The sequence below is a fragment of the Aedes aegypti genome, chromosome 2, assembly GCF_002204515.2.
Source record: "Aedes aegypti strain LVP_AGWG chromosome 2, AaegL5.0 Primary Assembly, whole genome shotgun sequence".
Taxonomy (NCBI): domain Eukaryota; kingdom Metazoa; phylum Arthropoda; class Insecta; order Diptera; family Culicidae; genus Aedes; species Aedes aegypti.
Genome location: NC_035108.1, coordinates 200,786,708 through 200,809,220, shown reverse-complemented (window position 1 = coordinate 200,809,220; position 22,513 = coordinate 200,786,708). Strand labels below are relative to the sequence as shown.

Genomic DNA, 22,513 nt, shown 5'->3' with positions numbered 1-22,513 from the left:
GTGATTATGATTATAATGAGTATGATTGTGTCAAAATATTTACCCATTTTTAGTTACAACAGTTTCAAAAATGATAATCCCATTAGTGGGGCAAGAGATCTAATCTAGTGTGGAGGAAAAGATCGCTGGCTAAAACGAAAAATATCGCTACTTTTATGACAGGCATACTTAACAACACACTTTATTACGTACATTACTTTTAAGACAGGCATACTTTAGGTGTACACCACAAACCTTATGAAATTAATTTTCATGAATTTAAAGAAACTTCATGTTTATGTTTGGTTTGTACAGACAAATTTATTGGTTTTTAGTATTACGGCCAACTTCTTTCACATAGTTATTAGTATTGTCTATTTGTATCATTTGTTACTAATTTGTTACCTCTTCGCTATTACGAGGTCGAACGTGTGCTCTTAAATGCACTGTCAACGTAAATCTGTAAAATAAGAACAGTAATTCACACATGAAATATTTTGAACTTTAGTTTCAAAATATATGTATACCGATCGAAAAATCTGGCGCCGCAGATTTTGCACGCATGTTTCTTTAATTTATGCACTTTCAGTTTATGATGATATAGAATGCTTTTGCTCTAATATTCTTTGTGGCAAATATCGCATCGTGCTGGTCCTTCTTTTACTGGTTCCGGTCGAAATATATGCGTCTGCATATGCCGAAGCATGACAGGTCTGCAAATGTAGAATTAGTTTTTTTTTTTTAATTACACTGAAATTGCTAAATAAATACTATACAATTGCTTACCGTCTTCAGAAAGGCCTTTCGCATATAGAACAGACATGATCTTTTGGTTTATGAAACCTTTTGTGGTCCTTCAGTTTCCTCTTATCAGATATTACCTTCTGACATATATCACACTGGAATTCTCCAACAATAGTATTCCTTTTCACTTCATCAAATTGTTTAAAAACATCAGGTCCAGGTGTTCTGTAGTCTAAATCGACTTCTTTAGTAGTGCTCAAAAGTTCATCATTCATGTTTGTCGATTTCTCCGTTATATTGTGGTTATCCATATGATTTGTCAATTGACATAGTCGATTAAATTTTCGATCACATTTCAAACATGTATATCTATTTCTATCGTTTTCTGTTAAAACATTTTGATCCACACTGTTATTTAAGTTAAATATTGTTTGAACGTCACTAATTGTATCATCAACTTGAAGTCCATTTCTAGATGTAGAGATGTTTTTAGAATTGCTTCCATTTTTATCGATTGCTTTGGTTTCATAAGCTTCATTTGTAGTTTGAATAATATTGTTAATAGAGAATTCCTCGTTATCATCAGGACGAGTTTCTGTTTTCACTTCCTCTATCACAATGATATCCTTTATGACAAAATATTGTTCATTTTCGTTTCCTGTGTTTTCCATTATTTCTTCTTGGTCATCATCATTGAATGGACTGATCGGGAATAACTCTAATTTGACTTGGTTTTGTTCTAGTTCAAAATCCTCGCAATTTTTAGAAGAACGTGGATCATCTACTCCACAAAGCTCATTTCTGAAATTCGAAGTTTCTTGCGATGCAGTCTTCTGGCCTTCTGACGCATGTTTTGGTGGATAATTCTTTAGTTCTTTCGCATGAACTTTTACGTGTTTGTCCAACTGATGTCTGGAATTTAATGTTTCATCATACAAACATATAATTTGTCCATGTGTTCTTACCGCCTAGCAAACGATTTTCCGCAACTTGAGCACGCATATTTCTTAGGTCCGTGATACCTTTTGTGATCCTTTAAAAGTTTCTTTGATTTGAATAATTTATAGCACACTGACACATTCCACTTGGTCAGTTTCCCGTCGATCATCTCCCGCTCGTACCATGGCTTGCAGTATACTTTATACTTCCTTACAACGTTTCCAGTATTTATGAAATTCGATCAACCGTTTTCGACATTCAGCGCAAATGGATTGGCTCATTGGGTCTTTACTCGTTATCTGGGAAATATGCACATAGTTATAAAAGTCTAACAAAACTAATTCATAATTTTAAGATCTACTTTTATCCAGCTTTTTACGAGCGCTAATGGCTGCCGCAAATAGGCTAGCTCTCTGATAGGGATTAGTCGATATGACGTTTGGCTTGGGTCCGTTCAATATAAAACGACCCAAGCCAAAAGTCAAATCGACTTATCCCTACCAGAAAGCGAGGCCGTTTGCGGCAGCCATTAGCGCTTTTAAAAAGCTGGATAGAGAGAAAATTTGTAATCCATTTATGAAGTTGACCGTGTTTGTAAATATCCTCCAGTAACTTCGTGCTCATACAAAGCCGACATATTTTATGAGAGTTTTTACTGGTCGCTGTCGTTGCTGTCGTTGTTGTACTTCTGATGATGCTTCTTTGTTTATAAACATACCGTGTACACCGAGAAAAAAGGTTTCAGAAATAATGGTGTTCATTGACTGAACATCCCGAATAAAAAATAAATTCATCAGAACCATACAACGAATAATATATTGTTTCAAACAATGAACGATATGATATATGATGTTTTTACAGTACAACGTATGTGTTGTCTAATATCGCAACAATAAAAATACAGTGGGGATTCGTTCGTTGGTGCTTTGCTACATGGAATGTCTCGCTAGTTTGATGTTCGCTGGTTGGTGAAAATGCAACTAAAATGTAAAAAATGTATTTGAAGAGTAGATGTCAAACTTACTTTGACGTTTGAGTACCGTCGCATCGAAGTCTCCATATATATAACAAATTTGCATGTATATGTGCGTTTCGTGATTATTTGCTCTCCAGATGCGTAAGGGCCCAGATAGCCGTAGCGGTAAACGCGCAGCTATTCAGCATGACCATGCTGAGGGTCGTGGGTTCGAATCCCGCTGGTCGAGGATCTTTTCGTAAAAGGAAACTTTCTCGATTCCCAGGGCATAGAGTATCTTCGTACCTGCCACACGATATACATATGCAAAAATGGTCATTCGGCAAAGAAAGCTCTCAGTTAATAACTGTGAAAGTGCTCATAAGAACACTAATCTGAGAAGCAGGCTTTGTCCCAGTGGGGACGTAACGCCAGAAAGAAGAAGAAGAAGATGCGTAAGTCTGGAAAATTTTCACCAGCTGTCAGTCGTCCCAATTAATGGGTCAGATTCGCTGCTTGGAAGGCAGTCGTGTTCCAACGAGCGAATCCTCGCTATATTATTATTTTCTCATACATATACGCAAAAAAAATGTGCGGTAAAAGCTACATATTAGGGGGTTAACCAAGGAGTGGATCACTCCTGATGCATCTGATGCAACAACAAAATTAAATGCATTTAAATGCACATTTTCTGAAAACGCAATTCATGGAACCCGACAGACTCGACATTCCAAGGGTTAGATCATGGATTCTGTCTTTTAAAAAAGGTGGCCTGTAGACAAGCTCAACAAAGAAGCATGCCCGGTATCAAGTGGTATAGCGGTTTTGTTTCTAGGTAAAAAAATATAAATATCCGTTTTCATATCTGGCATAATCCGCATAAGTTGATTCTAAGGGTATTATTGAATAAAAAGTTTGTGCAGATTATCCCTACCTAGGAAGATGAATATTCAGGAACAGTTCCATACAAGCCCACAAGCAATATTAAAGCAAATAAAACAAATTTTGGTAGATAATTGTTTTGCTGTTTTTCGTCTAAATTCTATCCATCCGGTCAAGTTAAGGTGTCTTCAGCAGAGTGGGGTTTATCTAGGGTGACCATATTCTGGAGATTCAAAATCAGGACATTTTGCAATTTCACTATTTTTCTGTGGAAATTATATTTTGTCTTCAATTCTGAACATGACTCATATACCTAAAATGTTGAGCACTTGTGATGTACGATCTCGAAACACCTATAATTAGCGGGTAGGAACATAAGTATAAATTCTAAAATATAACTAGCCTTTTGCTGAGATGATAATCTATCACTTTTCAAAAGACACTTGGGTGTTTTGACTGTTGATTTTGCTAGGTATATCAGAGAAATATTTTCTTAAGATTATTGTTTAGAGTTTGCCAAAATCCATAGTCCATTGCTAGACTGTCACTTAAAATCTTAAAATGCTTGAAGAAAATTCTAAACGTTCTTGAAATAAAATCTCAAGCGACTGCTAGAAGAAAGATACCTAAAGATTGTTTTTATCAAGCATTATTTGGAATATTCCTTGAGAAATTTCTGAAAAAATAATAATAGAAAAACTAGAAGAATACTCGACAGAACCGAAAACTCTGCGTAAGAATTTTAGAGAAATTACGGTAGATTATCTAAGAATTACAAACTAGAAGAATACTGAAAAAAATGTCAGAAGGAAACTGTTATGATATTTTTTGGAAGCATTCAATTCAGGGCGGAACTTAAAAGAAATTTCCAAGGGACCATTCTGTTTGAGTTTCTGAAAATTTTTGAAATATTCCCTGGAGGAACTTTGAAAGGAACACCGAAAAAATTCCTGGAAAAACTCAAAAATTATTTCTGAAAAATTCCCGGCAGAACTCTTGAGGATTTTTCAGAGGAAGTCTGGAAGAATTCCGTAGGAACTGCTGCAGGAACTATGAAAATATTCTTGGAGAAATTCCCAGAGGAACTCTTATGGAATTCCTGGAGGAACGTTTAAAGGAACACCGAAGGAATTCCTGGAAAAACTCAAAAATTATTCCTGGAGAAACTCCGAAAGAAGTCCTGGAGAAACTCCGAAGTAAATATTGAAGGAATTCCGAACAAATTCTTGGGGGTATGCTCGGAGTAACTCTGGAGGAATTCCCGGCAGAACTCTTGAGGACTTTTCAGAGGAAGTCTGGAAAAATTCCTGCAGGAACTCCGTAGGAATTGCTGCAGGAGCTCTAAAAATATTCTTGGAGAAATTCCCAGAGGAACTCTTAAGAAATTCCTGGAGGAACGTTTAAAGGAACACCGAAGGAATTCCTGGAAAAACTCAAAAAATATTCCTGGAAAAACTCCGAAGGAAGTCCTGGAGAAACTCCGAAGTAAACTTGAAGGAATTCCGAAGAAATGCTTGGGGGTATGCTCGGAGTAACTCTGGAGAAATTCTCGGCAGAACTCTTGATGATTTTTCAGAAGAAGTCTGGAAAAATTCCTGCAGGAACTTTGAAAATATTCTTGGAGAAATTCCCAGAGGAATTCTTAAGGAATTCCTGGAGGAACGTTTAAAGGAACACCGAAGGAATTCCTGAAAAAAACTCAAAAATTATTCCTGGAGAAACTCCGAAGTAAATCTTGAAGGAATTGCGAAGAAATTCTTGGGGGTATGCTCGGAGTAACTCTGGAGGAATTCCCGGCAGAACTCTTGAGGATTTTCCAGAGGAAGTCTGGAAGAATTCCTGCAGGAACTCCGTAGCAATTGAGAAGAAAATCCGGGAGGATCTCGAAAGAAATTCCTGAAGGAGCTTGGAGGAATTCCTGGAAAATCTTGAAGGAATTGCTGTAATAAACCCCTGCGAAAATAGCTGGAGGCAATCCGTGGTGGAAATCCCATGAGAAAATGCTGGAGAAATATCTGGAAAAGTTCCTGGTGGAAATCTTTAGAGGAATTCCTGAAGAGTATCCCCGGATGAATTCATGGAGCAATTCCTCGGTGGTATTCTTGGAGGGAATCCCGGAGATTTTTTGTAAGAAAACCTCGCAGGAATTCCTGGTTGAAATCCCATGGAAAATTCCAGAAGGAAATTCCCGGAAGAATTTCTGGAGAAATTCCTGGTGAAAATTTCAAGAGGAAATTCTGCCTGAAATCCCCGGTGGAATTTTTGGGGCAAATCACCAGAGGAACTCTTAGAGGGAATCCCGAAGGAATTCCTCTAAAAAACCCCGTATAAATTTCTGGAGGAAATCCACGGAGTAAATTCTAGTCAAAATCTCATGAGGAATTCCTGGATGAATTTCTGGAGAAAATCCTAATGCAAATCTTAAGCTTAAACAGGAGGAAATCCCCGGGGAATTTTTAGGGAAATTCCCGGAGGAATTCTTGGAAAATATCTTCGGAAGAATTTCTGAAGAAAATCCCCGGAGAAATTCGGGGATTTCATCCACGGGTGAATTTGCTGAAAAAATCTCTGAAGGATTTCCTGGAGAAAATGGCTGCAGGAATTGCATAATGAAATCCCCGAAGGAATTCAGAGAAATTTCTGCAAAAAATCTCCAGATAAATTCTCTGAAAAAGTCCCTGAAGAAATTTCCGTGGAAAATCCTCGGAGGAATTCCCTAATGAATTTACAGACGAAATCCCCAGAAGAATTCTTGGACGAAATCCTCCGAGGAAATGCTATTGGAAATCCACATGGAGAAAATAACCTGAAGAGTTCTTGGAAGAATTTCTGGAGAAAATCCCCAGAGCAAATTTCCGGAGGAATTCCTGGAAGACATTCCGTGGAGAAATACATGGTGGAAATCTCCAAATAAATTCTCTGAATAAATCCCCGAAGGAATTTTAGGATAAAATGTCTGGAGGAATTTCATAATGCAATCGCCGAAGGAATTTCTAGACAAAATCCCCGAAAACATTCATGCTGCAAATCCCTAGAAACATTCTCGGGATGAATTCTCTGAAAAAAGCCTCGAAGCAATTTCCGGAAAAATGCCTGAAATTTCCGAAAGAATTCCTGTATAAATCCCCAGAGGAATTCCTGGAAAAAGTCCCCGGAAAAATTCCTGAATGGAATGATTGAACCAAAGCGGTTACCACCACCATTATCCAAACGAGGGAAATTATTCGCGTTCGATCGAGCCTGGTCCAAAGGTGTCAAACCGGTTTCTCGCTGAATTCCCTCATCGCCTGCACTGAACACGCACAGATCTTTAACCACATCGATTAGGTTTAGATAGCGTTCTTCCAGTGCGTTGGCTTCTTCGGGATTTTCGGACACCCGGATCAAAAGATCCTGCAGCACTGCACGCAGGGTGACAATCAGCGCAGCCTGGTGGGGATCCATTTCAAAGTTCATCCAATAGGCCTATTCACATGACGTCTCAAATCAGCTGATCGGGAAAAACGTTGACAGTTCTTCTATGAAAATGACAGACCCGTGTTAGCACCGGTCCTCCACCGATGTAAACAAATGCATAGACGGATCTGTCACATGAAAAGGCCTATTATCGATGCGAACCAGGCCTCTGACAACCATATATCGATACACAGTGTTCTTCGTAGCCAGGATGTCCCGGGCGATAAGTGAATATCGCCCACTGTCAGTTGTAAGAATTGTGAACATAAAGACCATTGTTTTGTTTAATTGTTTATTATGGTTTGATTATCAATTTTTGATATTATCGAATCAGATAATAATGTGCCAAAATGTTGAAGCACATTCAACATTTCGATGGTTTTGGAAGGAGAGAAAACATTGGAAGGCATCCTGCAAGCCTCCAAGCAAGCAATCAGTTATTTTATTGCGACACTTGGTCGGTTACGGATCATAAACATTAAACAAAACTTCGCATCCTGATTGCACTCTCGATTCAATTTACCCGAAAATGGGTGAACACATGAAGATGTTGACTACGCTAGAAGTCGTCCCGTGCCATGGGCCTGATGCGAACCATGTTGTCGACCCATTCCACCTTCTTGCTACCGAACAGCAGGATAAGGATCGGGGAAACCAACGATTTTCAACCGATTACATTGATCTGTTAATTTTACCAAAACATAGTCAACATCACTACACAAGAAAATTTCTTCTGTTGATTTAACCAGAGTTGTAGTATTTTTGACTAGAGACATTCTTGATTTGAGAAGTTTAGCATCATTCTTTTGACCACACTGTGTTGTACGGTGGGTGTCACGGATTGAAATACAATGCTTTGTAGTGGATGCTACTATAGACATAGTCAAATTTACTGCACTGCTCAGTGATTTTCACCAGATTATAGTAAACTTAACAGATTTTTGTAGTAGGTTGAAAATCGTTGGTGCAGTTCTTAATTCTACCATGGATTCGGTAGATTATACAACAAAATTTGTTTGCGTGTGCGATAGCAGTTCCAACAGTTGGCGCTTGGCTCCTGACATGACTCCCCAAGTAACCACAAGCATTATACCATTGCATTAATTTGGTCGAAAGTCAACATTTTTTGTATTAATAATGTTATCATGCATTTATTCAATAACTGTCAAGCAATGATGCATTTGATTAACATTGTAAATGCTTTGTAGCATTATTTTAATATAGCATTATGCTAAGCGTTTAGAGTGAATATACAGTTATGCTGTCATACAAGATTACATAACCTCATTAAACGCACTCGAATCTGTAATAAATAAGTAAGACGATCGAGCACGTTCGCACTCGCTCATTGCGTTTTGTGGGATATGGAAGAATAATGAAATGACTTTCATTCATCTCGAACCCCCATTTCATGATCTAAGGATATATGTATTTATTCAAAATTGTTGTATTTTATCTATGAGACTCTTTTATTCATAAGGAGCGAGAGGAAATATCGATCAATTTCTCTCCCCGTAAATGTTTTCAATGCGCTAGGGCTTTGTTTTGTGGGTTAAGTTCTGTTATTTCCTCTACGAGAAAGAATGGTGATCAAATTATTTCTATTCATGTTTCATTTGGTGAGGAAAGGAAATCAATCGCCGAAGAGAATTCTTTCTATTCGTAATAACTGGGCGAATAGTAATGTTAACACACACAGTGGCTTCGTTTATAAGGAACTTTTATCCTACCTTATTACATCAGCTGCTTTAGCACAGGACACCAACGCGCCAAGCATCCAGCACACCATCATCCTAGTTGTGAGTTCGAATCCTGATTCCAACAAAATAAAATCATTCAGATGGTGAAGAAAACCATTGGAAGGTAGCCAATGGATTCATTGTTTTGTTTATTTTGAACGCAAGCCCTAAACATACATTATTTTAAGCTAATATACATCATGAACCCTAAATATACAAACATAGTAGGGCTTGTGCATTAAAACTGCTTTACCAAGTATTGCATTAATTTGGTTGTTGTGGGGCCCTTTCCCACTTTAATTATGCTTTATAAAGCTCTTAAAGGTTATGTCACTTTAAAACAAAATCTGATAGCATACTATAGAGCAAACATAAAGTATTCATATATAGCTTCGTGGTTACTTGGGTCGGAGCGTCGATAGCTGACGTACCTTCCATTTGCAGTATTGGATTTCCGCTTCCTCGCCCCACATCCGGTAAGCAGTCAATATGGCAACGTAGTCGGAATTCCTCCTTGCGCTTAGCACCTTCTGGTGGGTCATCAAACGGCGTTGTCCAACGTCCAGTTGGACGTTCCCGACGGAATCCCTGAAGGAAATCCACGAAGGGATTCCTGGTGAAAATCCTAAAAGGATTTTTTTGGGGGAAATCCTGAGAATTCCTGGTGCAAATCGACGGAGGAATTTGGAAGAAATTCACGAAACAATTTCTGAAGAAAGTACATACCCGAAGGGATTCCTGAAATCCCTGGCGTAATTCTTGCAGCAAATCCCGGACGAATGTCTGGAAGAAAACCCTAGAGGAAATTGTTTTTCGGCGTTCCTTTTTTAATTACCTTTTTCACTCCGTAGCCTTCGTAGACTATTGGCGATGACGAAGAAAAAAGAGATTCCACAAAGCACACGAACCAACGGAAAACCTCGTAAGGAGATGTCAACGTGTGCGTGGGAAAAAAAAGCAAAAATATCTCTCTCCTAGTTTTTCTGTGTCAAATCAGATTTAGAACAGCTCAAATCTTGTTCCAAATCCGACCAAAAATAGACCAGAAAACTGGTATAAAATAAAATTGGAACATAATTTGCAACACCGGTGCAAGCTCCAATTTTGAAAATGGTCCAAAATTTTGGAACCAACCGGTGATTTGGACCACCGGTGAAGTTGCCCATTGCTTTATTTCATTACAAAGTTTATTGAATCAGAGAATCTCATAACATCAGAAAAAAAATAATTTTTCGCGGATTCGGCCAGCTCTCGCACCTTCTTTTTGATGTTCTGCATAAGGTTTTGGACAACCGTTCCGTCGATGGTTTTGCTTACATTCACCCAGTCTGTTTTGAATTTCTTGATGTTATCTGCTCCTGTATCCTTCTTTTCTTTCATCAAAGCCCAAATTCTATCAATAGGTCTTATTTGCGAGCAATTCGAGGAATTCATTGTCTTTTCCACAAATTGTACGTTATTTTCGTGATACCAGTCCATGGTGGTACGCGCATAGTGGCAGAAGTCAGGCCAAAATAGTATCGGATACTTATGCTTTCGGATGAACGGCAGAATTCGTTTCTGAAGACAATCTTTCTTGTACATTTCGGCGTTCATAGTCTCGGTAGTGAAAAAAGGTAATGATTTCATACCACATTGGCAAATAGCTTGCCAAACTATAACCTTTTTTTCCAAATTTTGCACAAAAAATCGATTTCTCTGCATTTGGGACATGCGTCCCTTGCTTGACAGTGTAAAACTGTGCTCTCGGAAGCGTCTTATACCCAGGTAACATTGGTAGCTGAATAACAGTTTATTCAGAAAAAAGAGGCTGTATAAACTACATTTTAGTTGAATAAGCTGTTATTCAGCTATCATTGGTATTTGGGACGTCTCGTCATCCATGATAATGCACATTTTGTTTTTGGTCAAAACTTCGTTGTACAGCTTACGAGCCTGAATTTTTACGGAATTCGCCTGAATTTGACTGCGTTTCGGACATTTCTGTTTCCGGTAGGTCTTCAGCGAATTTCGCTCCTTTGAACGTTGGACCATTCCACGTGACATACTTTGTTTGCACAATCTCTGGTAGATGTCTCCTTTCTTTGAAACACTTCGCAATTTTTTTGGCAAATTTTGGTTTGGATGCAACAAATTTTCAACCACGACCGGGTAGATCCTTCAACGTGTTGTGCATACCAAACCGTTTTATGGTACCGTGCACCCCCGCTAATTTGAACGGTTCCTCGTGCAAACCATCGGGGTTCATTTTTAATTTGAGCATCTAGTCACCCTAGAAATGTGTTTCTGGTTACCTCTTTCACTGTTTTGTTTTGATTCTTTGTTCCATTCCCCAGCGTTCCATCTCACTTCAGTCCGTTCCATGAGCTAAATGACGTTTGAACCATTTTTAATCTGAACGATGTGCGATTAAAAAGTGTTCAGATTAAGTAAATGTGGTCAAACCAACGGGGGTACCCGGTATTTCGAACCGCACCGAGACTAACTCCTTCATGTTTCGCCAATTTCCTTAGTGACAGTTCTTTTTCACTACAGTACTTGGCCACAATCGATTTTCGTTTTTCTTCTGTTTGCCCGCGCATTGTATTGGCTTCGCAGCACCAAACCGTATTCGCGCCTGCTCATGAGATGCGAAGTTTTCTGGATGCGAAGCTAATGTCAAAGTCGAAACTATGGGACGGCGGCTGTGATTACTCTTGGCGGCTTTAACAGATGTAAATAAACGGCTAAACTGACCTCTTACACACTCAGTCATTATTGACGAACTTCAATGAAATGTTCTACAGCTTGTGAAATTGATATTTTTCATGTCGAAATTTGATTGAAAACAGTTTTATTTCCATCAATTCTAATGTGCATTACTCTAATTTGGCAATGAATATTAATAAGCAATGCGAATTCTCATTTATTTTGCTGCTAGTTGAGTATAAGACATCAAGAGAGTTTTTATACTTTGTTCAGTGCAATTTTCTCTCACTGTGTAAATGAGTTCGCAGCTCCAAACTGAGCTGCGATCGCATTCTGGATTTTCCCATAAAATATAATATGTTTTGAGATAAAACTTTAACTTTTTATGAAGTTTATCGTTTGTTTACAATACTAGCAACAGACTAAAGCTCACCAGCTGTTAAAATAAGTCATAGTATTTTTCGCGCAGAGCCTCAAACAAGGGGTGGATCACTTCTGATGCATTTCCAGATTGGACTCGACTGTTCAGAACAGCCGCTCACTGAAATAGCCGTTCCAATAGTCGGTGAGGAAATTGACAAATGAATCTGTCAAATTAACTCAAAGTGATAGTCAAGATTGACAAGTTAACATCTGGTCTCAGTTTGTTTTCGAAATTTATTGTTTAAGGCCGGTTTGCTACTGACAAGAAAAGGAATCGCCTATCTCGATGCGTGGAAAATTTCTCCCAAGAAATAGACCAATCCAGTTGCCTGCGTAGTAGTGCAATGTTGACAAAAATTTCTTTGTTTGCTGTGAGAACTGTCACAACATTGCTTTTGTTTGCTGTGAGAATCCAAATATAAACAGAATTGCTGCAAAACAACCACTTCCTTGTTGGCCTGCAGTTGACCGAAAGCTCAATAACGTCAAACAAACATCGATACGTTTTCATTCTGAGGAAATCGACTTGTGTAAGATTGATTGTGCGTTGGTGTTCGTGGCAGTTTGCTTGGGGACCTCTATGGTCAAGAAAATCACTTTGGCGGCATCCACAAATTACGTAACGCTCTAGGGGGAGGGGGGAGTAGGCTCAAGCGTTACGGCTCATACAAAAATTTGAAATTTTTCATACAAAAAGCGTTACGGAGGGGGGGGAGGGGGTCGAAAATTTTCAATTTTAGCGTTACGTAATAAATGGACGCTGCCTTTTATCTGATCGCAGTACGCAGTTGAGAAGAAATGTCACTTCAAAGGGGGCTCTCTGTAGGAAATTTCTTGACCCTTTCAGTCAAGGAATTTCTTTACTTTTCTTGAGCGAAACAGCATACTTAGCTTTAAACAAATCCAGAAGAAGATTTCATTTATCCATTTTTGCTTTCGTTTTTGTGATTCAGAAGCATGAATAACATTATATTAGAAAATGTGGAGCACAAACAGGCATGCTCTAATACAAAATACCACTGCCTTTACGGGTACTACTTTCTTGGACTGTCAACTGGCTTTTATTTACCACAAATCGAAAACAACTGTCTCGTTATGGATAAAAGCCAACGAAGCGGACAACACATTATCGACAGCTCAACGAATGAAAACTTTCCGGAAATTCGATGAATTTAAGCGATCTTGGATTGTCGAATTGTATAAAAAGTGCCCCATACTATACTTACAAGGGAAGGTCACGATGGTGTTACACGGGGTTTACAACCGGACTATTTTTGTTAGATTCTCCATGTCGAAATATGAAAAACCCCAAAGCCTTTCGGGTGATGGATCAGTGGTGTAGCCAGGAGGGGCTCTAAAAGGGGCAATTTTGTACGTATATTATATTATTAAGCTTATTGGAAATTAGACAAAAATATGTTTTTAGTATTTATTGTGATGGTAGAGAACAGAATTTACATTAATGTATGTTTAAAATGTATTTTTCCATGTCATAGGCGCAATCGGAATGGGTTTCTTATTGGTATACTATTCTAATAAAACCAAATTTGTTTTGGTGTCCATATTCCATGTTATTTACGCCAATGGCATAAAAATACATTATAAACATACATTAATGTCATTTCTGTTCATTACTATCGTACTAAATACAGAGAAAAATCTTTTCGACAAATTTTCAATCGACTCAATAATATTATATTCGTACAAAATCGACCCTTTCAGAGCCCCTCCTGGCTACACCACTGGTCCATCACCCGAAAGGCTTTGGGTTTTTTCATATTTCGACATGTAGAATCTAACAAAAATAGTCCGGTTGAAAACTCCGTGTAACACCATCGTGACCTTCCCTTGTTAGACGAAGCCCGCCAGAGGTTCCGTAACCATTTTGGGATTACCATCAGTGCTTCTTCCATTTGTAACATTCTTCATGCGTATGGCATGACATGGAAAGCGTTAGAACGTCGAGCAGTACAAATACGTGAGGATGATATCGTTAGATTTACCAACGAACTAACATGTTTTTAATGGAGCTTCGCACAACTTTTTTTTTATTTCTTTTATAGTATCATTCTAAACATTACATTCATTTCTTATATCTAGGTGTTCTGTGTTATTAGACAACACTATCATTCTAATTTGGTAAAACAAATTTAAGATTTTATTAACATTTTGTTAACAACATATAACATTTCATTTGCCGTAGCAGTTCAGATTTTTTACAGGTGAGTTGATTTCACCTGCTTATTGCCCACTGCACTGTGACGTCATGCTTCAATTTTGACAGGTACTGGTCCTGTTGTTTACAGTTTGGACTTAGTACTTTTTTCGAATCATTCTTAACTTCGTGAAAGTTTGCTGCGAGAAGAGGTCAAATCCACTGCAGATACCCACGGATCGTATTATTCTATCTTCCTACCGTGGAGAATCGTCACCATCAGCATGCTGGTGATAGAAATGCGAAGATGAAAAAATGATGGAAAAAACGACTAAGTCCGAAACGTAAACAACAGGACCAGCAGCTGTCAAATAAGTGAGGTTAGGCTCGTCATATGCAGCGCTCTATAAGAGAAAAAAACGCTTTGAATATACTTAACCTAACTTAACCTAAACATATAACGCATTAATCGTGGCAATAGAAGATTGTAACGATTTTTGCCTGAAATTATTGATTATTTTATTTGTTCCAATGTTTCAACATTGGATATTCTATGTAACTCATTGGTACTATACCAGGGAGGAAGCCTCAGAATCATTTTCAAAATTTTATTTTGAATTCTCTGCAGAGCTTTCTTCCTGGTATTACAACAGCTAGTCCATATTGGTACAGCATACAACATGGCTGGCCTGAAAATTTGTTTGAATATCAAAAGCTTGTTCTTAAGACAAAGTTTTGATTTTCTATTAATAAGGGTATAGAGACATTTTACATATTTGTTACATTTGGATTGAATGCCCTCAATGTGATTTTTGAAAGTTAAATTCTTATCTAGCATGAGCCCTAGATACTTAACTTCATCTGACCAATTTATTGGAACCCCTCTCATCGTGACAACATGTCTACTTGAAGGTTTCAAATAAAGCGCTTTTGGTTTATGTGGGAATATTATTAGTTGAGTTTTGGAAGCATTAGGAGAAATCTTCCATTTTTGCAAGTATGAAGAAAAAATATCCAAACTTTTTTGCAATCGACTACAAATGACACGCAGGCTTCGTCCTTTGGCGGAGAGGCCTGTGTCATCCGCAAACAAAGATTTTTGACATCCCTGAGGTAACTCAGGTAAGTCAGATGTGAAAATATTGTATAATATTGGTCTCAAAATGCTGCCTTGGGGAACACCAGCTCTTACAGGAAGTCTTTCAGATCTGGAGTTCTGATAATTAACCTGAAGTGTACGATTTGACAGATAACTTTGAATTATTCTAACAATGTATGTTGGAAAATTAAAGTTTTTCAATTTTACAACCAAACCTTCATGCCAAACACTGTCGAATGCTTTTTCTATGTCTAGAAGAGCAAGACCAGTAGAGTAGCCTTCAGATTTGTTGGAACGGATCAAATTTGTTACACGTAAAAGTTGATGAGTGGTCGAATGTCCATGGCGGAATCCGAACTGATAATTGGCAAAAATTGAATTTTCGTTGATGTGGGCCATCATTCTGTTCAAAATAACCTTTTCAAAAAGTTTACTGATGGAGGAAAGCAAACTGATTGGACGACAGCTAGAAGCTTCAGCAGGATTTTTGTCTGGTTTTAAAATTGGAACAACCTTAGCATTTTTCCATTTGTCAGGAAAATATGCTAATTGAAAACATTTGTTAAATATATCAACTAAAAATGATAAGCTACTTTCTGGAAGTTTCTTGATGAGGATGTAGAAAATTCCATCATCGCCAGGAGCTTTCATATTTTTGATTTTTTTAATAATAGTTCTCACTTCTTCCAAATCAGTCTCCCAGGCATTTTCGAAAACGTTCTCTTGATTGAGAATATTTTCGAACTCCTGAGTAACTTGATTTTCAATTGGACTAGTAAGTCCTAAATTAAAATTGTGCGCACTTTCAAACTGCATAGCAAGTTTTTGAGCTTTTTCGCAATTAGTTAGTAATAATTTGTTTTCCTCTTTCAATGCCGGTATTGGCTTCTGAGGTTTTTTCAAGATTTTAGATAATTTCCAAAAGGGCTTAGAGCCGGGGTCCAATTGAGAAATGTTATTTTCAAAATTTTTGTTTCTTAAATCTGCAAAACGTTTCTTGATTTCTTTCTGCAAATCCTGCCATATGATTTTCATAGCAGGATCACGAGTGCGTTGAAATTGCCTTCTCCTCACGTTTTTAAGACGGATCAAGAGTTTAAGATCATCGTCTATAATCACGGATTCAAATTTTACTTCACATTCTGGAATTGCAATGTTCCTGGCTTCAACAATGGAATTTGTTAAAGTTTCAAGAGCATTGTCAATATCAATTTTAGTTTCTAAAGAAATGTTAACATCAAGATTAGAGTCAACATACGTTTCATATATATTCCAGTCGGCTCGTAAATAATTGAAAGTGGAGCTGATAGGATTGAGAATCGCTTCATGCGATATTTGAAATGTAACAGGGACTTGATCAGAATCAAAATCAGCATGAGTAACTAATTGGCTACAAAGATGACTAGAGTCGGTTAAGACCAAGTCAATCGTAGATGGATTTCTAGAAGAGGAAAAACATGTAGGGCTATCAGGGTATTGAATTGCGAAATATCCTGAAGAGCACTCATAAATAAAATTCTGCCGTTGGAATTACTTTGAGAATTATTCCATGACCGATGTTTGGCATTAAAGTCACCAATGACATGATTCCTAATCAAGCGATCGTTAACTGAAAAATGAGCATTGTTCGATACTCTACCAGGCAAATTTCGGAAACGACCGTTATCGTAACGGATATTATCCTTCATCTGCCTGGCACGAGCCTCAACGACTCTTTTGCGTGAAATGCATTCCCAAGAGTTAGCTTTGTGAGGACCCTTGCAATTGGCGCATTCAAACTTTCTGGTATCTTCTTTCACAGGACAGTCGTCCTTAGCGTGAGAAGAACCTCCGCAAATCATGCATTTAGCATCCATGCGACAATTTTTTGTACCATGACCCCACTTTTGCACCGACGGCACTGAGTGGGGTTCTGGTAATTTCCTCCAGGTTTCTGGAAATGTTCCCACGTAACACGGACATCGAGCATAAGTTTAGCTTTTTCTAAAGCTTTAATAATATTTAGTTCTTTTTTGTTAAAGTGAACTAAATAATATTCTTGAGAAAGCCCTTTCCGAACAATGCCAGATTGGGTTGTCTTTTTCATAATGATTACTTGGACTGGGGAAAATCCAAGTAAATCATTTTTTCCATTTTTGATCTCTTCAGGTGACTTATAGTCACTTGAGAGACCTTTCAAGACAACTTTGAACAAACGTTCAGTTCTATCGTCATAAGTGAAAAATGTGTGCTTCTTCTCTTCAAGATGTCTGAGAAGAAGTTCGCGATCTTTATTGCGGCGCTTATATTAAATCCACATCCAACGGCGGCGGTAACGCGCAGAAGATATGCGCGCAATTCAAACGCAACGTCAAAATTCAAGTAGGCTTGGATTTTTTCGTTCTTCAAGGACGCAAATGTTTCAAATTTGAAACATTTGGTGATTTTCATTATCACTGCGACGGTATATCGACATTTTCAGATAATCGCATTACGTGGATTTATTTTGCAGAGCACAATAAGAGTTTCCGGCAAAACGCGACAGTCTCCTTTCTTTGCGATTTGGAAGGAAACCTTGATTCCCCTAATGGAGTTCAAGATCTCCTGCCTAAATCCCCCAAATTCGGAACAACTGACCACGATAGGCGGCACTCTTTGCTTCCTCACTTGAATCAAAGAGCCTGGGCTAGAGGCTGCTTCGATTTGGTGTTCGGAAAATTTGTCTAGAGCATCGAACTGATTGCTCATTTCGATACAATTATTAATTTAATTCATGTTGTATATCGTAGCGCAAGTTGACTTCAAAGAATACTTTCGGATTTGAGTTTTCGGTTATGAGTAGCGGGGCATGGAATAAAATTAAATGATCTTCTACATCGATCATTTAATTTAATCATTTAATAGCAACGATACAAAATGAAAAAAAAATGCAAAGTTCCGTTATTGTTTTGTTCAATGGAATTTAAAATCGTAGTATTTACAGAGCTTAATTTTAGATGTTTGTCTTTGTCACCTATACAAAGTTTCTTTAGCAAAGTATGATTTACTTTCGTTTGTCTTCACTAATTATAGCAGCGGGTAAGCCCTTACATCACAGAGACAGTTTGCGATGAAAGTTTACTGATAAATCATCAATTTGTGAAGGATTCAAACCCTGTTATGACAAAAACTGGAAGTTAACTCCTTTTAAAATTATATCTCTTTGAATTCCATTACCCCAAATATCATGAACCTGAAGACCATAACCTCGAATTCCAGTTCCTAGAATGGCTTTACTTCGAATTCCATTATCACAAGGCAATGTCATTCAAGGTAAATATAAATTCGGGACAATATCATTCAGCATAATGGTGCGTTCAAGGTGATTACTCTCGGGTTAATTACATTCGGGGAAATGAAATTCGTAGTTATGAGGTGGAATAATTTCAAGAGAGGTTTGATTTGAGTATAGAGTTTTAAGAAAGTCATGTGAAACAGAGCTCTGCAATTGTTATGATTTTGAAATCGATTGATCCAAACAATACCGAATATTTCTTACTTTTCGTAATCCCGGAATAATTCCAGGAGAAAATCGCAGAAAAATTCCATGAGGAACTCCCAGCATAATTCCAGGAGCTCTCTGGAGAATTTCAGGTAGAGCTCCCAGAAGAATTCCAGGAGGAACTCCCGGGAGATTTATAGGAGAGCCCCAGGAGGCACTCCTGGAAGATTTCCGGGAGGAACCCCCGTAAGGATTCCAGAAGTAACTCCCAGAAAAAATTCAGAAGGAACTCCCGGAAAAAAAATGGAAGGAACTCCCGGAAGAATTCAAGGAGTAACTCATAGAAAAATTCCAGGAAGAACTCCCACCATAATCCCACCATAAGGAGAAACTTCCAGAGAATCCCAGGAGAAATTACAGTAAGAACTCCCGGAAAATCCCAGGAGGAATTCCAGAAGCAACTCCCAGAAAAAAAACCAGGAGGAACTCCCGTAAAAAATTGAGAAGGAACTCCCGTAAAAAATTGAGAAGGAACTCCCGGAAGAATTCCAGAAGTAATTCCCAGAAAAAATCCAAGAGGAACTCCCATCATAATACTCTTCCAGAGAATCCCAGGTGGAATTCCAGTTAGAATTCCAGGAGCAACTCCCAGAAAAATTCCAGGAGGAACTCCCACCATAATTCCAGGAGAAACTCCCAGAGAATCCCAGGAGGAATTCCAGTAAGAATTCCAGGAGTAACTTCCAGAAAAAATACAACAGGAACTCCCGGAAAAAATTGAGAAGGAACTCCCGGATGAATTCCAGGAGAAACTCCCAGAAAAATTCCAGGAGGAACTTCCAGCATAATTTCAGGAGAAACTCCCATAGAATCCCAGGAGGAATTCCAGTAAGAACTCTCAGAGAATCCCAGGAGGAATTCCAGTTAGAATTCCAGGAGTAACTCCTAGAAAAAATCCAGGAGGAACTCCTGGAAAAAATTGAGAAGGAACTCCCGGAAGAATTCCAGGAGAAAATCCCACAAAAATTCCAGGAGAAACTCCCAGCATAATTCCAGGAGGAACTCCCTGGAGAATTTCAGATAGAGCTCCCAGCAGAATTCCACGAGGAACTCCCGGGAGATTTATAGGAAGAACCTACGGAAGAATCCCAGAGGGAACTCCCGGAAGATTTCCGGGAGGAACCCCCGTAAGAATTACAGGAGTAAATTCCAGAAAAAAACCAGGAGGAACTCCCGGAAAACATTTGGAAGGAACTCCTGGAAGAATTCCAGGAGTCCTCATAGAAAAATTCCAGAAGGAACTCCCACCATAATTCCAGGAGAAACTCCCAGAGAATCCCAGGAGGAATTCCAGTAAGAATTCCAGGAGTAACTTCCAGAAAAAATACAAGAGGAACTCCCGGAAAAAATTGAGAAGGAACTCCCGGAAGAATTCCAGGAGAAACTCCCAGAAAAATTCCAGGAGGAACTTCCAGCATAATTCCAGGAGAAACTCCCAGAGAATCCCAGGAGGAATTCCAGTAAGAATTCCAGGAGTAACTTCCAGAAAAAATACAAGATGAACTCCCGGAAAAAATTGAGAAGGAACTTCTGGAAGAATTCCAGGAGAAACTCCCAGAAAAATTCCAGGAGGAACTTCCAGCATAATTCCAAGAGAAACTCCCAGAGAATCCCAGGAGGAATTACAGTAAGAATTCCAGGAGTAATTCCCACAAAAAATCCAGGAGGAACTCCTGGATAAAATTAGGAAGAAACTCCCGGAAAAATTCCAGGAGAAAATCCCACGAAAATTCCAAGAGGAACTCCCAGCATAATTCCAGGAGGAACTTCCTGGAGAATTTCAGGTAAAGCTCCCAGAAGAATTCCAGGAGAAACTCCCGGGAGATTTATAGGAAGAACTCCCGGAAGAATCCCAGGAGGAACTCCCGGAAGATTTCCGTGAGGAACCCCCGTAAGAATTCCAGGAGTAACTCCCAGAAAAAAATCCAGGAAGAACTCCTGGAAAAAATTAGGAAGGAACTCCCGGAAGAATTCCAGGAGTAACTTATAGAAAAATTCCAGAAGGAACTCCCACCATAATTCCAGGAGAAACTCCCAGAGAATCCCAGGAGGAGTTACAGTAATAATTCCAGGAGTAAATCCCAGAAAATCCCAGGAGAAATTCCAGTCAGAATTCCAGGAGTAACTTCCACAAAAAATCCAGGAGGAACTCCCGGGAAAAATTGAGAAGGAACTCCCAGAAGAATTCCAGGAGAAACTCCAGAAAAAATCCAGGAGGAACTCCCAGAGAATCCAGGACGAATTCCAGTAAGATTTCCCAGAGAATCCCAGGAAGAATTCCAGTAAGATTTACCAGAGAATCCCAGGAGGAATTACAGTTGGAATTCCAGGAGTAACTCCCAGAAAAAATTGAGAAGGAACTCCCGGAAGAATTCCAGGAGAAAATCCCACAAAATTTCCAGGAGGAACTCCCAGCATAATTCCAGGAGGAACTCCCTGGAGAATTTCAGATAGAGCTCCCAGCAGAATTCCAGGAGAAACTCCCGGGAGATTTATAGGAAGAGCCCCAGGAGGCACTCCTGGAAGATTTCCGGGAGGAACCCCCGTAAGAATTCCAGAAGTAACTCCCAGAAAAAATCCAGAAGGTCCCGGAAAAAAATTGGAAGGAACTCCCGGAAGAATTCAAGGAGTAACTCATAGAAAAATTCCAGGAAGAACTCCCACCATAAGGAGAAACTCCCAGAGAATCCCAGGAGAAATTACAGTAAGAACTCCCGGAAAATCCCAGGAGGAATTCCAGAAGCAACTCCCAGAAAAAAAACCAGGAGGAACTCCCGTAAAAAATTGAGAAGGAACTCCCGGAAAAATTCCAGGAGAAACTCCCAGAAAAATTCCAGGAGGAACTTCCAGCATAATGTCAGGAGAAACTCCCATAGAATGCCAGGAGGAATTCCAGTTAGAATTCCAGGAGCAACTCCCAGAAAAATTCCAGGAGGAACTCCCGGGAAAAATTGAGAAGGAACTCCCAGAAGAATTCCAGGAGAAACTCCCAGAAAAATTCCAGAAAGAACTCCCACCATAATTCCAGGAGAAACTCCCAGCATTATTCCAGGAGGAACTTCCTGGAGAATTTTAGGTAGAGCTCCTAGAAGAATTCCAGGAGGAACTCCCGGGAGATTTATACGAAGAACTCCCGGAAGAATCTCAGGAGGAACTCCCAGAAGATTTCCGAAAGGAATTCCCGCAAGAATTCCAGGAGAAACTTCCAGAAAAATTGCAGGAGGAACTCCCACCATAATTCCAGGAGAAACTCCCAGAGAATCCCAGGAGGAATTCCAGTAAAAATTCCAGGAGGAACTCCTAGAGAAAATCCAGGAGGAACTTTAGGAAAAAATGAGAAGGAACTCCCGGTAGTATTACAGGAGGAACTTACGGAAGAATTCTAAAAGGAACTCCCGGGAGAATTCCAGAATTAACTCCCGGGAGAATCCCAGGAGAAATTTCAGAAAGAATTCCAAGAGGAACTCCCAAAAAATCTAGGAGGAACTTCCGGGAGAAGCCCAGGAGGAATTCCCGGAAAAAAAATTGAGAAGGAACTTCCGGGAGAATGTCAGGAGTAACTCCCGAAAGAATTCCAGGAGAAACTACCGGAAGAATTCCAGGAGAAACTTCCATAAAAAATCCAGGAGGAACTTCCTGGAGAATCCCAGTAGAAACTCCCGGACAAAATTGAGAAGGAAATCCCGGGAGAATCTCCCTAAAGATTCTCAGGAGGAACCCGCGTAAGAATTCCAAGAGGAACTCCCACAGGATTTCAATGAGGAACTTCCCGGAGATTTACAAGAGGTACTTCTGGAAGAATCCAGGAGTAACTATCAAACAATTATAGGAGTAACTTCTGGAAAAAATCCAGGAGGAACTTCCAGAAAAACCCTAAAATATACCCCAAACTTACCTGTACCGAGTAGTTAAATGGATCATTGAATGTAGTTTT

The 22,513-nt window shown here is 39.0% G+C and overlaps 1 protein-coding gene across 3 annotated transcripts; it reads right to left on the bottom strand.

Annotated features, from left to right (window-relative positions):
• Nucleotides 1-280: 280 nt before the first annotated feature.
• Nucleotides 281-22,492, bottom strand: LOC110676312 (zinc finger protein Xfin-like). 3 transcript variants are annotated; one of them, XM_021843715.1, is made up of 5 exons: nt 22,475-22,492; nt 1,689-1,961; nt 766-1,635; nt 507-692; nt 281-439 (listed from the first exon to the last, which is right to left on the bottom strand). In XM_021843715.1, exons 2-3 carry the CDS (start codon nt 1,829-1,831, stop codon nt 771-773), a joined length of 1,008 nt encoding a protein of 335 aa, XP_021699407.1. In that variant the 5' UTR covers nt 1,832-1,961; nt 22,475-22,492; the 3' UTR covers nt 281-439; nt 507-692; nt 766-770. The 3 variants fall into 3 exon arrangements, with proteins under 3 accessions (XP_021699407.1, XP_021699405.1, XP_021699406.1); XM_021843713.1 differs by lacking the exon at nt 22,475-22,492 and adding an exon at nt 2,250-2,382; XM_021843714.1 differs by lacking the exon at nt 22,475-22,492 and adding an exon at nt 2,024-2,121.
• Between the last annotated feature and the right edge of the window lie 21 nt (nt 22,493-22,513).

What these genes read in the sequence shown, in the direction of transcription:
- LOC110676312 (XM_021843715.1), bottom strand. Translation starts at nt 1,831, where the DNA reads ATGATCGACGGGAAACTGACCAAGTGGAATGTGTCAGTGTGCTATAAA. An exon ending in GGAAAATCGTTTGCTAGGCG is followed by an intron (nt 1,636 to 1,688) that starts GTAAGAACACAT and finishes ATTAAATTCCAG; the next exon opens with ACATCAGTTGGACAAACACG.